At 37.3% G+C, this 17453-nt stretch overlaps 1 protein-coding gene across 1 annotated transcript; it reads left to right on the plus strand.

The window, feature by feature from the left end:
* The first annotated feature begins 67 nt into the window (after nucleotides 1-67).
* On the plus strand, nucleotides 68-13022 carry LOC110108167 (scarecrow-like protein 21). Its single transcript, XM_020838683.2, has 2 exons — nucleotides 68-285; nucleotides 11102-13022. Exon 2 carries the CDS (start codon nucleotides 11191-11193, stop codon nucleotides 12805-12807), a length of 1617 nt encoding a protein of 538 aa, XP_020694342.1. The 5' UTR covers nucleotides 68-285; nucleotides 11102-11190; the 3' UTR covers nucleotides 12808-13022.
* The last annotated feature ends 4431 nt before the right edge of the window (nucleotides 13023-17453 follow it).

Below are 17453 nucleotides of genomic sequence, written 5' to 3' on the forward strand. Positions count from 1 at the left end.
ATGGTCTCCTTTTGACTGATTGGTCAACATTGGACTCCTAGCAGGAAGAAAAAAAAATGGCAGTTTTGTAGTTATTAATGATAATGGGGGCAGTCGTTGTGGGGGTTCATCTCTATAATTTCACTATTTGGCAGCAGGCCAATTCTATTGGAGTCTCATTCTCCACCATTTAGTTTTTGATATAGAGTGGAGGCTAGCTGGGAAGTACAGGAGGTACAGGAGCATTGTCTTGCAATTACTGGCTTTCTTCGATATTGATTTTTAAGCTTCGCATCCTCCCTGCGGGTAGAAACCCTAATCTTTGCTTGCACGGTTTTCAATTGATCTATGTCTTGCGGATCTAAGGTTCTTTTTTCTCTATTAGTTTTCAGTTTGCTACTTTTAGCATCTTTAATGGAAGAAATCTTTGCAAGTTTGATTCTTCCTTCTCAGCTGCCGCTGTTTTGCTGAATCCTTGTTGAATAATGTGAATAGTAATTCCTCTTTGTAAGGAGTTCTAGGACTTGGAGCAAGTTTTTAGTTTCACTTATATTCTTCCCCTGTTTGGTTGCGTAAGAGAAATTTGGCCTCTGAACTTCATTTTTCAGAGACAGGAGCTTTTAATCCAAGGCCGGGGTGATAAAGCTGGAAATTTGTGTCCCAATCCAGTTTTGGTTCAGGTGCCTTTTGGGCAAATTATTGGGTCAGGTGACCGGAGCCAAAAGATAAGTTCGGACAGCCAATAAAAATTTGCCGCGTCACCTTGCGCTTTAGTTGCGCTTTTTGACTTGCGCTTTAGTTGCGCTTTGGTTGCGCTTTAGTTGCGCTTTGGTTGCGCTTTAGTTACGCTTTAGTTGCGCTAATTTTAAAATAATATTTTATTATTATCCGAACCTATCTCTGCGTTCGGTCACCTGACCCAATAATTTGCCCAGGTTTTGATCGAATTTATGCTTTAATTTCTTAGGTATTTCTTGGTATGGGATTGGTTTAGGGTTTTGAAACATTTGGAAGCATGGGGCAGTTTTTCCGAATGAAGCTGCTTTAGTTCTAAGCCATTAACAGTAGAAGAGGAAACAAATTAAAGATCTGAGATCCTTTTAGTTCTCATACAAAATAGTACGATAAAGTATTCAGTGGATCTTACAAAATTCATGAATTTATATAGTCCGAAAGTTAAAGATAGAAAAAGAGTTAGTGAGGAAATAAAAGGAATTACTTAGGATTTTCTTTCTCACACCGCTTTCTTCTTTTATCTCTTTACTTTCTTCAAAGGTAAGGGCTTTGTGTGATCCACCTCCTTTACATCTTTCTCCGACTTGACCATTCAGCCACAAAGAAGCTTTGCTTGGCCTTCTTGACTTTTAACAAGATAGGGCTGGATTTTAATTTTCATTTTCACAATGTTGTGTGTGATATCAAAAGCATTACTTTTGAAGAAGTCTCATGAGGGTTTGGGCAGCTTAAAGCTGTTGAATACTAACATATTTGATTATTTGTCAAACTTTAATTCTAACTTCAGGCACATAAATTGGGCCTTATATTCATCAATATGTTTTGTTTACTTTTTCTTTTGTTCTGTAATCATTCGTCTATGAAATGTTTGTTGTCCTTTTTGCCTTCTGGCTTAATTAATTTGCCTCCAGTATTAAATATTTTTAACTTCACCCAGTAACAAGTGAATGAGAATATGTGATGTGGTTAGCCTGATTAGCTGTTAAGAAAAGTCATCAAATTACTATACATCTATTAATATAATTCACTTGAATATAGAAGGAAGGCATATTTAATACAAGAATGTGAAATGATTCTCTCTTATTCAATGTATGTTATTGGATACAAATTTATTCATGGATACTACCCAACCCTATTAATAGATCATCGGCGGGTTAGAGTTAGAGAACCAAGTGATGGAAGTTTGTGAGTACAGAGAATAATTAGAATGCTCAAACATCTTTATAAGTAATCATCCCAACATAAATTTAAAAATCTTCCTCTTAACCTTTTATTTTTAAGATTAATAGGATTACATGAAAAGTTGCACATAGAATAACTAGAAAAATCAGAACATGATATGATTAATACAGATTGATACATACATGTGAATCGGCTGAATGATGAACATATGGACTCCTATCTCTGGCGTGGTCCCCTCCTCTCAAGTGAATACTTTGGGCGAGTCTTCGAGAGTGAGTACCTTAAGCGAGTCTTTGGGACTTGGTACATAAGGTGAGACGGTGAGGGAAAGTTCTTATAAGAAGAGGCGAGTCTTTAGGAACAAGAGATGAGTCACTCATAATGAGGGGCGAGTCCCCTGGGTGGAAGTGGATGTGAGTTAGGGATGAGTTCAATCCATGAAGTCGTGGTGATGGGCTTCATAGGTGCGTGCTTCCTCTAGTTTGATCGGAGAGGGTTGCGATAGGTGGGTGGCGCTGATTGAGGACTGCTATTATGAAAGAGCGAGTTCTCTTGGGGTGAGTGCCCTTAAGTGCTGTCTATATGCTTTTAATAGTGAAAGAAGAAACTTGATTAGTGTCCTCTTTGGGTGGTGGTGGACGGGTTATTTGTATGGTGGTGAAATAAATATTCAAAATTTATAAAGATTTGATGTTGAAATTTTGAAGCGATCAAATGGTTAAGTTTTTCTGGGAGAAGTGGAGATGAGCCTCAGATTAAAGGTTTGAGATGTTAGAAAGCTAATAGTAGTGTTTTTATGGATTTTAGATTAGTGATTGAGGAGTTATGAAATTTGTAATCTTATTGCTCACAACAAGAAATATTGGGATTTTGGCTAAAGTATTTTAGGGTTATTGGAGAATTGAACCTTGGAGGATTAAGAAGGATGTGAGGGAATATTTGGGAGAGTTTTTAAGAGTTTAGTTGTATTTCGGGTTTGAGAAAAGTTCGTGTTGAGGCTATATAGAGGAGGTGAAATTCTGTTGGGAAAGAGTAGAAAAGATAACTAGAGACTCACTAAAGTCCTAGAGGATTAACCACTAAGCTTCATCAGAGAGTAGAGTAGCTGCCAAGCTTTTTCATACGAAATTTGTACAAATAAAAATAATTCTTATTCAAAATGTACAAAATGAGATACTATTCATAGGCCTTTTTCAATCCTAAATAACTTTAGAAAGTACTATGAGCCAATTAAATACTCTTATATGAATTAACAATTTATCCTAATACAAAGGGAAAGAAAATAAGAGAAATAAAATAAAATTTAAATTCTTCAAAATGCATGAAAATTGGGATTAGCCAAATAATGTAAGTAGAGTGGTTCTGAAATAAGCAGCTTATGAAGATTTTTATCTCCTTGATAGGTATAACCCACCTACTCATACAAGGGCTTTAAATTAAGCTTCTTAATTACTTTTTGATGATTTTAAGGAGATTATAAATAGTCTATGAGCTTACATGGAAAGTTAGGCATGATGAATGACTAAAATCTTGATATAGAGTCTTATTTTTTGATATTATCATTGGCCTTTGTCTTGGTGTTGCATCAACCCTACCTGACCTCAAAGGACTTTGTTTTGTATAGGCAAAGTTCATGTACTCATCAATAAGACCTAGGGCAAGATTCTCTATATTTTCTTTGGTCATCCAAGTATTCTTAGAAGGAGATTAGTCTTTCCTCCTAACTAAGACTTTGGGTGATATGCGTATATGTGAGAGAAGTTCTTCTAAAATAATGCTATCAATATCCAAGAATTATGGTGTATGAGGAACCTGTAAAATTAAATTTGTCTCCTATAATATGATTATCTTACAAATCTTCAGACTTAATTATTCCCTTCTAAGATAGTATAGCCTCAATATTAAAAACATAATTTATGTGCATGAACATTTGCTCCAAGTTTTTAAAGAATTTTGAATAGGCCACAAGCTCTAGCATAAAGCTCACTATATTTGGCAAGATAACACTTTGGGGGAATTCATACTCAGACATTACCACTTTCGTCATATTCTTTAGAAGAACTTTTAGAATTTATTGCATTTACATATTTATTATTTAATTAGATTTTTTATTTTATATATTCATGTTGTTCATAAAAAATTTATTCAAAGGTGAATGTAGCATCTTAAAATAAAATGATGTGGAATATATGTCAGATCAATTGTTCTTTTTGGATTATAACCATAAACAAATTGATTCTAATAGTTTAATAATGCGTTCAATATCTATTTTTAAGGAGTGATAAAAAATATTGATTCTAATAGTTTAATAGTTCTATCATTATGAAAGTGTTCTATTATAATCCTAGAATAAAGATCAATTATTAGAAAATTTTGAAGAGATTATATAAGGATATAAGCCTTATTTTCTCGATAATGATAACCATTAAAAATAACAAAGAGATCAGTAAGAGTAAGAAATTTTATCAAGGTAGTCATGATAAAGAAGATAAAAATCAGGACATGTAGCATAGTTATTTTTTATTCTTGAAAAGTATGATTTTTATGATTCTAAAGAGGAGAGGACTAAAATGACTCTTGATAAGGCATTGACAGTTTTATTCTTCATACCTAATTTTTGTTTCAAAATGAAAGAATAATTTTGGATAAGTTCAACCCATTTTGCATGTTTGTGATTTTTTTTTAGAATTTTTAAACTTAAGGGCATGATGACTAGAATGTAAGCTAAATTCATTATGTAATAGGCAATGTCTCTAATGTTTAAGGAATTATATAACGACATAATAATTATCTATCATAAGTGGCATTGCATTTTCTTGAGTGCTAATGATGAAGATATCACAAAAGACTTCAAAGGGCTTGCAATGTCAAGCAATCAGGGGATAAGTGAAGTGGGCATGAAGATTTTTATCTTTTCATAGGCTTTGATTGTATTAGTTATCTATATAAACTTATCTTTTTTTAAGGATTTCTGTGATTGGGTTAAATCATTAATAAACCTCCTATAAAATGCGGTCATGCTATAAAAACTTCTAACATTGATAAATGATTTTGATATTGGTTACTCCATATTTGGCTTGACTTTAACAGGGTTAGGTTGGAATCCATTAGTAGAAATATTGAACCCTAAGAATATGTCTTCTTTTTTAAAGAAAAAATATTTTCTCATATTGATGTGAAAATTTTCGGCTCTTAAGGTTTCAAAAATAGTCGAAGATGCCAAAAATGTGATTTTTCATCAATGCGTTTGATCAAAATATTATTTAAGTAGACTATAATTTTTTTTAATGGATGGCTTGAGTACTTTGATCATCAATCTCATGAAGGTTGTAAGAGCATTGAATAACCCAAAGGGCATAACTAACTGAGTGATGAAAATATGGATCATAGTAGGAGGTAAGTGAGTAGGAAAGGTTTTCTGAGCTTAGGGTGAGGAAATGGGATTCAAAAACTATAGGGGCTGTTTGGATGCAGGATTTAAGCAACATTTGAGCAGAATTTGAGTTAATTCTTGCCAAATACCAAAAAAAAAGCATGCTTAGATCTCATGAAAAGTTAAATCCTGATTTCATATAGTTTTCCACCTTTTCTCCTTAATCCATGCTTAGATCTCATGATAAGTTAAATCCTTATTTCATATAGTTTTCCACCTTTCCCCTTAATCCCGGATTTAGTAAATCCAATAGTTTGACGGATTCACCGGATATAGCAGATGGAGCTCGTGAAAAGAGAGAAATATTATTATCTTAGCGGTGAGCTCCATTTGTAACTTCTGATTAGATAAGAACGATTACATTGTCAAAGGAGGCAAAGAAGTTTTATTGAATGAATCTTTCAAAACTCTACTTCACGTGAATCACACAAAGCCAAATCAACAATAAAGAAATGACGACAAGGAAAAGCAAACCCTAGATGGGCCTAGGGCTCTAGAAAGAACATAGAAAAATACAAAAGAGAAGAGAAATTATAGAAATAGATAGGTGATGACAGCAAAGAATACCGTCTTCCTTTTCAAACTCCATTTTCACTCCCATCAGCTTTTCTTAATTTTGTTTTTTTCCCTCTCTTTACACATTAAAGTAATAGTAAAATTCAGCTGATTGGATAATAAGTTATTATTAATAAAGAATTTGGTGTTATTAAAATCTTATTTGAATTAATATGCTTAAATCCTAAAGTACTAAACAATTCATCTGGATTTAATTGTATTTAATGATGTGAAACGTAATGCATGGAAACAAGAACTGCTTGGGGATTTTAATATAAGATTGTTAAAGCTTTGCTAGTTATAGAATTAATGCTCACCCAAATTAAGTTCTCGGAATTATCAAGTCGAAATTAAGTAAGGCATGTGGTTACAACTAGATTAATGGGACAATATCAAATTGACAACATAGAATTAGATAGTAATGTTATGGAGAGAAACAATAATCCACAATTAACAAATAGAACTTTTCACCTTGGGTCTCTCACTCACTCTCTTGTTGGTGGCACTTTTAATGGAGGAAGATTGAGAGCAACCGAGCGATGCCACTAGGAGACAAATGGCACACAAAGTGTAGTCCGTTGGAGTGGGAGCCGGTGGCGGGTAGTCCATGGGATGACTAGAGAGCATCCAACGTCTTATCCTTTCTTCCTTGATCATCAAAGATGAAGCCGTGGTTGATGTCGGGATCGGCCGTCCATGGATGTGGAGAACTCTCTTCTTGAGCCCTTGAGATGCTTGCTTAGAGAAAGGCTCCCAAGAAAACAAAAACTGAAATCTGAAATAATTTCAGTTTTGGAAGAGGGGAGGGGAATTAATTTGATGAATTCAAAATAATTCCAAAGGGGGGATTGATGGGGGGCGGCGGCAGGAAGGAGGGAAGAGAGCCGGCGGGCTGGTGGGCTGGCCGGTGGCGGCTGGCCGGCAGGTTGTGTTGGCCGGCGGATTGGGGCTGCAGGCCGGCGGCCTGGGCAATCCAGGGAGGGGGCGGCGGCAAGAGCAAGGGAAGGAAGAGAGGGAAAATTTCTAGGGATTCGGCGAGTGAAAACCCAATTTCCCACGAAAAGCTTCAATCCAAATCTCCACAACACGAAGTGCTTAAGAGAACTAAAGAAAAAAAAATGAAAGACAAGAAAAACCTAGAACTCACAAAAAGATCTAGTTCTCCTACGAACTCACTAAGAGATCGAGGAGGGTGAACTCACAAAGAGAACTAAAAAATAAAATTTTCATTTCATCAAAACTACCATTACATAAGAAAACGGTTATATATATAGGCCTCAAAATGACAAAGAAAACAAAAGATTAAAATGCCCCTTGGGCTACAATAGCGACCAAATACCCATAAGTGCAAAAGCGAAAAAAAAAACTGAAAATAAAATAAACTACTACATAAAATGACTCAAAATAAAACTCATGATCGTGGCCGTCGATCTCCGGCGTCTTCTGATGGTACATGTGTCGAAAATGCTGACGATGTCCTCATCATTTAACCTTTGTCATACCAAAATAATTTTTGAGATTTTACTACCTCAAGATCTAGTAAATTTGGATTTACAGGATTTACTAAATCCTACTTGAGGCCAAACTATCCCATCATCTAAAGTTTGGCTGTTTTTAATTGCCAGTCACAAATTTTAGGTCAGAAGAGAATTTATGTGAGGGAAGTGCCGCTTTTTTCTTTTTGTGGTCATATACTTGCTGAGGGAATGCCTTTGTTGTTGGTAGTGTTGGTATTGGTGGTAAAGCATTCGATCATAATCAATTGGCAAGAATCATTTATTTAGTCTTTTTGTCATCCATGCCAAGGTGCACTTCAGCAGCTTGCCTTCCCGCCTTCGATGGGCCTATAGCTGCTCTCACCAAGCAGCTGCCTCTTCCTTAAGCTTGTACGCCACAAATTGCACCTTCTTATCCTCAGGAATGTCCATATATTTGAAGAATGATTTCACAAATTTGATCCAATTGAAGCAATCCTTAATGTAAATATGACCGTTAAAGATTGTAATATCTAACTTAAAAAATTTGCAGTCTTGATTTTGGTTTTGGTGAGGATAGGTACATGGATTGCGCAGATTTTGTGATCCATTGTAAGCCCGAGCTTCAACCCTGTCGTCGGAGTCGGAAATGTACCACTTGGAGCTAGAGGATCTAGCAGGGGCTTCATCTTATTCTCTGTTTGCTCTTCTTAAGTGAAGATGGTTGATCCTTTTGTTGCTGAGGATGAGGATGGAGATCTTGTGGGTGTTCATCCAAGGCATGCGGTAGTGGTTGACATAGCAAGAACATCCCAGCAATAGTGAGGATGGGCCGAACTTCAGCAGATTGAGCATCAAATTTCTGCTTAAATGTTGTTATGGACATCCGTCCGACCTTCACATCGAGTTTATCCCCTTTGATGTGGTGACCTTCTTCCACTCCACTGGCTGATCCTGGGTTCTTTGGGCTCTAATACTAATTTTAAAGAGAAAAGGCGAAATACAGGGACAAACCCCCAAAATCCCAAAACGAGAGAACCAAATATAACAAAAAATGGCATTCAATATTCTACTTACCTTGTGAGATCTTGCTTGAGAGGAAGAAACACTTCCTCTTCTTGATCTTCAGAGAGGAGGAGGGAGAGAGGGAAGGGGAGAGGGAGAGTACTAAATCAGAAATTTTATTTCTTAATCATCCCTATTATAACCTATAAAGCCTCTATATATATAGACATAAAGGCTACACAACAAGCTACAAACCTAAATCTAGGATCAATATCCAACAATCTCCACACTGATTCTAGATTTACACAAAAAAGATAAATGCTGTCCACAAAGAACAGTCCCGCCGGTATTTCTCGCCAATTGCGTCCACCGGATGGTTAACACCATACACCCTGTGCGTCTTGCTTCCTGCGCCCTGTGCATCCACTTGCACCCTTCGCCCTGAGCCTCCAGCTCCGCTCCCGCGCCTTGCACTCATGTGGTCTGAACTCTGACTTCAACTATATCCTGAACGTATCCACCGGCACACCAAGTCCTGCGCCCTATTTGTCAGAATCTCAAGCCCTGAACTGCCGTGTCCGGCCAGTGCCCTGCGTGTCCTCCGTGCTCCCGTGCGACCTCCTTGCTCACCGCACGCCAACGCTCATCCCGAGCGCCGCTCCCGACACTGCTCCTCAAGAAAACCGCCTTTGCCTCCTCCAACTAGCTTGGTTTCATCCACCAGGCTCTAATACCAGATGTGAGATCTTGCTTGAGAGGAAGAAGTACTTCCTCTTAAGCAAGATCTCACATATGGTGTAGGGGATTATATCGGAATCGCCTACACCAGATGTGAGATCTTGTTTAAGAGGAAATGCTTCTTTCTCTCAAGCAAGATCTCACATCTGGTATTAGAGCCTGGTGGATGAAACCAAGCTAGGTGGAGGAGGCAGAGGCGGTTTTCTTATCTAAGAAGGTGGTTTTCTTATCTAAGAAGGCGGTTTTCTTATCTAAGAAAACGATTCAAGAAAAGGTGAGCTGATGCATGTATCGACCACGAGACAGAAGCAGAGCCGGAGCAGGAGTTCGCGTGGGCGAACGCTACATGGGCTCGGTCGTTGGACTTACGTCGGGTCTGGTTTGACAGTTCGCTATCGGACATATCGACCGGTGAGGCAGGGTGTGCGGAGGTTGATGCGAAGGCAAGCAAGCGAAAGGCCAACCAGAGCACGCGATCTTGGAGGGGTTCGCTGGATTCGGCGAAGGCGGGCCTGTCCTTGTTGCGGAATAGAACAAAGGCGTCAAGCCGGTTTCTTCAAGTGGGATCGACGGGAGGCTCGAAGCTGCTGGAGTTTGGGGCTTCCGATTGGGTTCGGTCGGGAAAGGAGGCGGAACATGATCGGTGAAGTCGAGTTCAAGTAGATCAGCAGGTGGAAGTTCGGTATAGGGCAGAGGTAGAGGAGCTCGATTTGCATACGGGAGGAAGCTGTTTGGTCATAGTTGAGTTCCGGCTTTTAAGGGAGACGAGCTTCTTGATTCGGTTCTTGATGTGGTGAGGAAGGAGGTGGAAGTGCAGATTAAGAGCAGTAGAGGCCGCAAAGAGATTGATCTTGCTTTTGGAAGTGGATACGATGATCAAAGATTTCTTAGTGGCAGGACCTTGTAATCAAGATCGTAGCGGAAGATTTGCTTAGATTTTTGAGGTGGAGTCTGGTTGTTCTTAAGGAGCAGTGTCGGGAGTGGCGCTCGCGATGAGCGTTGGCGTGCGGTGCGCGAGGAGGTCGCACGGGAGCACGGAGGAGATGCAGGGCACTGGCCGGACGCGATAGTGCAGGGCTTGGGATTGTGACGAGCAGGGCGCAGGTGAAGGCGCAGGGCTCGGTGCGTAGGTGGATACGCCCAAGATGTGGTTGGAGTCAGACCACATGAGTGCAAGGCGCGGGAGTGGAGCTGGAGGCTCATGGGCAGGCACGGGGCGCAAGGTCCAAGTGGATGCACAGGGCGCGGGAAGCAAGACGCACATGGTGCGTGGTGTTAACCGTCCAGTGGACGCAATTGACGGGGAAGACCGGCGGCTGTTCTTTGTGAACAACAGTTATCTTTTTGTGTAAATCTAGGATTAATATGAAGATTGTTAGATATTGATCCTAGATTTAGGTTTGTAGCTTGTTGTGTAGCCTTTATGTTTATATATAGAGGCTTTATAAGTTGTAATAGGGATGATTAAGAAATAAATTTTTTTTAGTTCTGCAATCTCCCTATTCCCTTCCCTCTCTCCCTCCTCTCTCAAGATCAAGAAGAAAATAACCACTGCAGCTCAGCCAGGAAGTGAATCAGACGCTGGAGGAATAATAAAAATAAATGGAGTGGAAATAAGTAAAGCTATATGTGAACTAAGGTTAAGTATTATATATTAAGACTAGCTATATGTGAACTAAGGTTAAGTATTATATATTAAGACTAGTTAATAGCATCTGAGCAGGAATGTGATCCAGATCTAGGGCTGCAGCAACTTGAGTCTTGCATCATACCCTCTCATTGCTGTTAATTCATTTTTGCAGAGATTAATACTGAAAAATATTGTGTTGTCCTTTCATATTAATGAAAGGTCAAACAGCTTGAAAAGCTTGAAATAAATTGCATTATCTAATTTCAATTGTAATCTATACTACTTTACACTATCATTAGTTTGGTTAACTCTTTGGTTTCTCTGCTACCTGAGTCATTTTTGCTCTTCTGTGATTTTCTTATCTTTTAGCTTGAAACGAAAGGCATATCCACAAGGAAGATTACCTCTCTTTTAAGGCAGTCAATTCCAGCCCCCTCTACAAATCTTTGGTTGGTTCTATGTCTATGCAAGCTTCTAAGAAGTACAAAAACTTTGACAAGTCTCAGCAATTTTATATGAACAGCTCCAATTCTGCAAGAGAATCAGAATCACATTATCCGCCGCAGAAGCATCAATTTGTGAATCATCTTTGCTCCAACGACACATCCGGGTCAAGAAACTCGCCGCATCAGGCCTCTGATATCCATTACTGCACACTGGAATCCTCATCTGTAGCTGGTAGCTATGGAATTCGACAATCACCTAGCATCAGCTTATCTTCAACTACTGGTAGCTCTGTGTCACTGCATGACTCCCTCTCTGAAAGTACCTATGGTTCACCTGCAAGCGTTTCATGCTTAACTGAAGATCCAAATGATCTCAAACACAAGATGAGGGAACTTGAGACAGCAATGCTTGGTTCTGAAATGGATAATGGTGATAGTTTTGAAACCACCTTTGATAGGCAACTCTTTCTCGAACCTGATAAGTGGAAATTATTGGAGATCGCAAGGGGGGACTTAAAGAAGGGCCTCATAGCGTGTGCTCGCGCCGTAGAAGATGACGATCTTATGATGGCGGAGTTGTTGATGACCGAATTAAGACAGATGGTTTCAGTATCAGGGGAACCAATCCAGCGTCTTGGAGCTTACCTTTTAGAAGGCCTCATTGCGAGGTTAGCGTCCACCGGTACTTCAATCTACAAAGCTCTCAAGTGCAAAGAACCTACCAGCTCTGAGCTCCTCTCATACATGCATATTTTATATGAGGTCTGCCCTTACTTCAAGTTTGGGTACTTCTCTGCTAATGGTGCCATTGCTGAGGCTTTGAAGGGTGAGAATGCAGTCCACATTATAGATTTCCAAATTGCACAGGGAAGCCAATGGATATCTCTGATACAGGCCCTTGCCGCAAGGCCTGGGGGGCCGCCGCGAGTTAGAATCACAGGAATTGATGACTCTATCTCTGAGTATGCCCGAGGCACTGGTCTGCATCTTGTGGGGCAGAGACTATCTTGTCTCGCACAGTCCTGTAATGTTCCATTTGAATTCCATGCTGCTCCATTGCCAGGTGATAAGATACATGTCGAGCATCTTTTTGTTCATCCGGGTGAGGCTTTGGCGGTCAACTTTGCCTACCAGCTGCACCATATGCCCGATGAGAGTGTGAGCACTGAGAATCACCGGGACCGAATCCTGAGAATGGTGAAGAGCCTGTCGCCGAAGGTTGTGACCCTCGTGGAACAAGAATCTAACACAAACACTGCGCCTTTCTTCCCAAGATTTTTGGAGACCTTGGATTACTACACAGCCATATTCGAATCAATCGATGCAGTTCTTCCGAGGGATCACAAAGAGAGGATCAGTGTCGAGCAGCACTGCCTCGCAAGGGACATAGTTAATGTCATCGCTTGCGAGGGTGCAGAAAGGGTGGAAAGACATGAACTTCTTGGGAAATGGAAGTCAAGGTTCAGAATGGCTGGATTCACACCGTATCCACTGAGTCCTTTTGTTAACGCAACAATCAAATCACTCTTAGAAAACTACTGCGAACATTACAAACTAGAAGATAGGGATGGAGCTCTATATCTTGGATGGAAGAACAGAGTGTTGTCAGTTTCCTGTGCTTGGATATGAAGCTTTGTAAAACCCTAGCAATTAATCAATGGTGTTTGGAACTTTTTTTTTTTCTGCTTCGTTTCTGCTAAAGTAGAGGCTTTTGTAAAGGGTTTAGTGGCTCATATCGAATTGTACAACTAACTTCTTGGCTAAGATTTCGTGGTTTTAGTTACTGGTACAGGAATAATGTTTCTATAGAATTCCAAATAAGTTGGCGAGCTGATGCTTTCTCATCACGAATGTTCGCTTTTGGTCTAGTTAAATCATGATTATGATTTTTTATAAACTTTTACGCCTTTTAATTTTCATCTTCATCAACTATATACCTAATAATAGCTGGACAATCCGTTCTGGTATTTGATTTTTAAATTAAAATCAAGACTTCTTGAAACCAAATATTGAATAGATAAAGTCCTTACATCTTGTGTTTATAGAATTTAGTTAGTAACTGTGATGTTCCTTGCAAACACTAAAATCAACATATGTGCATAACTGCAGTACACCTTGTATGCCTCCTTGTTGTGTACAATGGAAAAAATTTAAAGAGGAAGCACTCTACAAATATGTGAATAATCTTTCATAATACTTCTCTGTACACATAGTGTACAATTTGTATATATTGTATACAAAATATAAATACTATGTAAAAAAATTTAATACAGTGTAAAAATTAGAAATAGTGTGTATAAGAGATTTAATATAAAATAGTTTGTATATACTGTGTATAAATTTATACATATTGCACATAAAAGAATTCACCTGAATGCAATTTCTCAATGTTTTGGGTTCAATGGTGTAATGTTTTAGTACTAAAAAGTTGTTTTAAGAAATAGTAAGAAAGCCGTCCCAAGCGAAACCTTAATTAAGAATACCAGTTTTTCATCAATAGTGGCTCTTGACAACTGACATGTTTTCTGGAGGCTGCTACGGGAAATTATTGGGTTCAGACACCATACACAACTTACAGTTTGGTACTTCATAGTACCGAGCAGTACTGAGCTCAATTCTGTGAAGTACCAAACTCGGCACTTCACAGTATTGAGCAGTACCGAGCTCGATACTGCTTGGTACTGCTCAGTACCGTGTAGAGGGTGATGTGGCACATTTTCATTGGCTCCGGACGGTGTCCGGTGTCCAAACCCAATAATTTCCTGCTACAAAGGGGTATGGGGCTCCCCATGCTGGTCTTCTTCCAATTATCATGATGGATTATAGTTAGTATTAGCCAATCTAACTTCACCTGTAAAGCTGAAGAGGTCCTTGTTATGAATATTAGCGTCTTGTTACCCTGTAAACTCCAAGGGCTTGTCATTTATCTTCATAGAGTGCTTCCTTGACTAACTCGATGCAGAATATCTGATTGTGTCCTGTATTTTGTTGGTTGTTGACTTCAAACTTCTAAGAGGTGTGATGTCTTTGTCGGAAGGGGGAATGGAAGGTTTCAGATAAGCCTTCATGATTAGCATGAACTTTGAGCAATATTTTAATTGAAAACTTTCATAATTAAATTCAAGATCAGCTTAACTCTGATTTAATAAATTTATAAACGAATCAATCTCAACGAGATGAACTTATCAACATCACAAATGATCCAATTTGAGTCTATATGAACTCAAATTATACACTTGGAGCATACTTGAAAACTTTTGAATATTAAATGAAGGATAAAATGATCTCTAAATCTTACAAGCTTATAGTCAAATCAACTGGCTAGATAAGACCAATCTAATAAGCCCAATATCATTCAATTCTAACATCACTATGGCTCAAATGCTAGATAAATAATTCATTATCCAAGGGATCAATATGGACAGTTCGATAGAGCGTTTTGGATTCTAACCAAATTTACTAAACTGTCCACCTCTAAAAGGCTATAAATTAGACACATCTTTTTATGCGATAGTAGATTCGAGACCTATGAGAGCTAAAGAACTTTATAACATTTTCCGACGATCACAACTGACGACCACAATCAACAATCACCGCTGCCATCGCTGGAATTCTGTTAACCGAGTATTGTTGTTTGACTTTTAACATCTAACATTGTTGTTGGGCTTTAACCATCTGTTTATGAACACCATATTTTTTAATCCCTATAATGTAAATCAAACAATTGATCTCCATTTAGCTAATTCTCTTATATTCCATTCTTAGTGGATTCATTCAATAGGGCCAAATCCCTGATTTTTTGAATTTCTTCCAGGACGTTAAAAAGAGCTTTTCAAAATTATTCTCTCTATCTTCTACATTATTATATAGACCTGCTTCAACATAAACTATCAATGGTATTGCTCTCTAGATTCTTTGGTATTCCCAATTCTGAATGGTTGATCTATCAAAGTGCTAAAGGCTTATTGCTCACATTTGGAGGGTACTAAATGTACCAAAGCTTAATAGGATTGGAAGGTAACACAGTACCCATCAAATACGTCTGAATTGCTGTTGTAGTTGTTTCTTGTATTATCTATTAGAAAAATCAAATTATATTTTAATCATTATTTTTATTTTTTACTCTCTTTGTATCTTCAATGCAGACACAAAAGCTACTGCTGAATCTAGGGGTGTAAGTGTGTGAAGCAGACTCGTGAGTCAGCTTGATAAATCGCTCGTGAGACTAGCTCAATGCATTATTGAGCGAAGTTTGAGCCAACCACGACTGACTGAACTAATTAGCTCACGAGCTGGATCGTATATATATATAATATTATAAACAAGAGTTAAGTATAAAGCAATTAAAATTATTTAAAAACTATATCTCAATTTCTTATATCAAATGATTTGTTATTATTTATCTTCTAATTTTATTCTTTTTTTAAATTTTATTATAATAATTACTCGAATCATAATTATTTTCTCTTTTTAATTATAAATAAGTCAGCTCGAGAGCTAATTAGAACTCGTAGAATTAAGTCTGACCTCGGTTCTCGAGCTCAAACTCTATTTATTGCAAAAGCTTAAAATATTCAGCTTTACTTTTTTATGACCTTTTCTTTTATATTTTTTTTGTGAATTAATGTAAGCAGAACATTACAATTGTATTTCAATTTAAAAAAAAAAAATACAGTTAGCCTCCTGAATAAGTCTTTTTAGATTAAATATTCAACTAATTTGTAATTTTTATTTTAAATAGTGGAAATTATATCTCATTGAACAAATTTAATTATATTTTATATGCAATATTTGCTACTTGAAACAGATTTTTTATTTTCAATTGTGATTATAGGTATTCTTATATGATGCATAATGAATTACTATAAAAATTGATTGCAACTTATCATTTGGAATCATAATGTAATAAATGTTAAATGATCACATTTTTTAATGCCCCAAAAAAAAAAAAAAAAAAAAAAAAAAAAATTTAAAAAAAAAAAAAAAAAAAAAAACTGTATTTAAATATGTCACTATAATGCATTATGTATGGTAATTATTTTATAATTATGGCATCATGCATGCATCACATTAGATGTTAATCACATCAATTCAAAGTGATGGTATGTTATCTTTTATTGAGGTACTTAAGAATGTAGTTTTAATATGTTATGACTTCCATTTATGCGGCGCACATATTTTTGTGCCTCGGTAGCTCGTGTATTATAATAGGTCTAATTTTCAGGCACATTTATGTCGTTCTTTTAACTTTTTTGTTTTGTAGTGACAGCTCTGTTGTTGATGGAAAGTAACTTTTTAGCCTTGTCCTGCAATTACAATGTATTTCATATTTTCATTGCCCATCTTTCGATCATTTATCTCAACATCACCACTACATGCATAAACCTCATACACTCTTATTATCTACATACAAGCTATCACATACTCTTCGTATGTGATTTAGACTTATAATAACTCATGAATAAATTCTTAACTATTATAAGTAAAAATATATTTTTCAAAATTTGGAGTTATATCAATCCACCCACCTTCAAGAAAAACGTTGTCTTCGACATTCCCAATCTCTGATCAAAATAAGTCAGAATAAACTTGGATAGAATTGTCTCTTCTCAGATTCCTTCTCAAAAAGTAGCCTTTCTGATAGTTCCGTGTTTCATCTACTCTTTGACCATCGAAATCTATTTGTTCCTTAATTTCCTTACATCGTACACCAAAATCCTATCCAGCTCTTCTATATGGTGCATGCTCAAATGAACCTCCGCATCATCAACATATAATCTCTTTCCAGAATCAGATACTCACTTCTTTAGATAAGATACATGAAATACATTTTGTATATTGGACATATGATCAAGCAACAACATGTAAGTAGAATACCATTTCTCTCAACAATCTCGAAATGTTCAATGTACCTTGGACTCAACTTATTGATTCTTCCATATATGATGCACCTTTTTACTCCCTAATGCATTTTTTATGTATTGTAAACTCACCCAACTTTGATCGAATTCAATTTTCAAAGAAAACCAATTGCATTGTCGCTGCCCGCCGTAGTCACTACCAACCTTTATTGGTCGCTGCCATACCAACCAAGGTCCGCTGCCGCCTATTGACCATTGTGGCTCCAAGTATTATTGGCATATATGTCTTGTGGGCCCATATGTAGGAAATACATCAATACAATTATTTATTTATTTATTTATATCAGTGAGCTTATATCACATGATTATTGCATTTATGATTATAATATTTTTTTCTATCATATTACTATATTA

This window comes from Dendrobium catenatum, unplaced genomic scaffold, assembly GCF_001605985.2.
Source record: "Dendrobium catenatum unplaced genomic scaffold, ASM160598v2 fragScaff_scaffold_1574, whole genome shotgun sequence".
Taxonomy (NCBI): Eukaryota; Viridiplantae; Streptophyta; class Magnoliopsida; order Asparagales; family Orchidaceae; genus Dendrobium; species Dendrobium catenatum.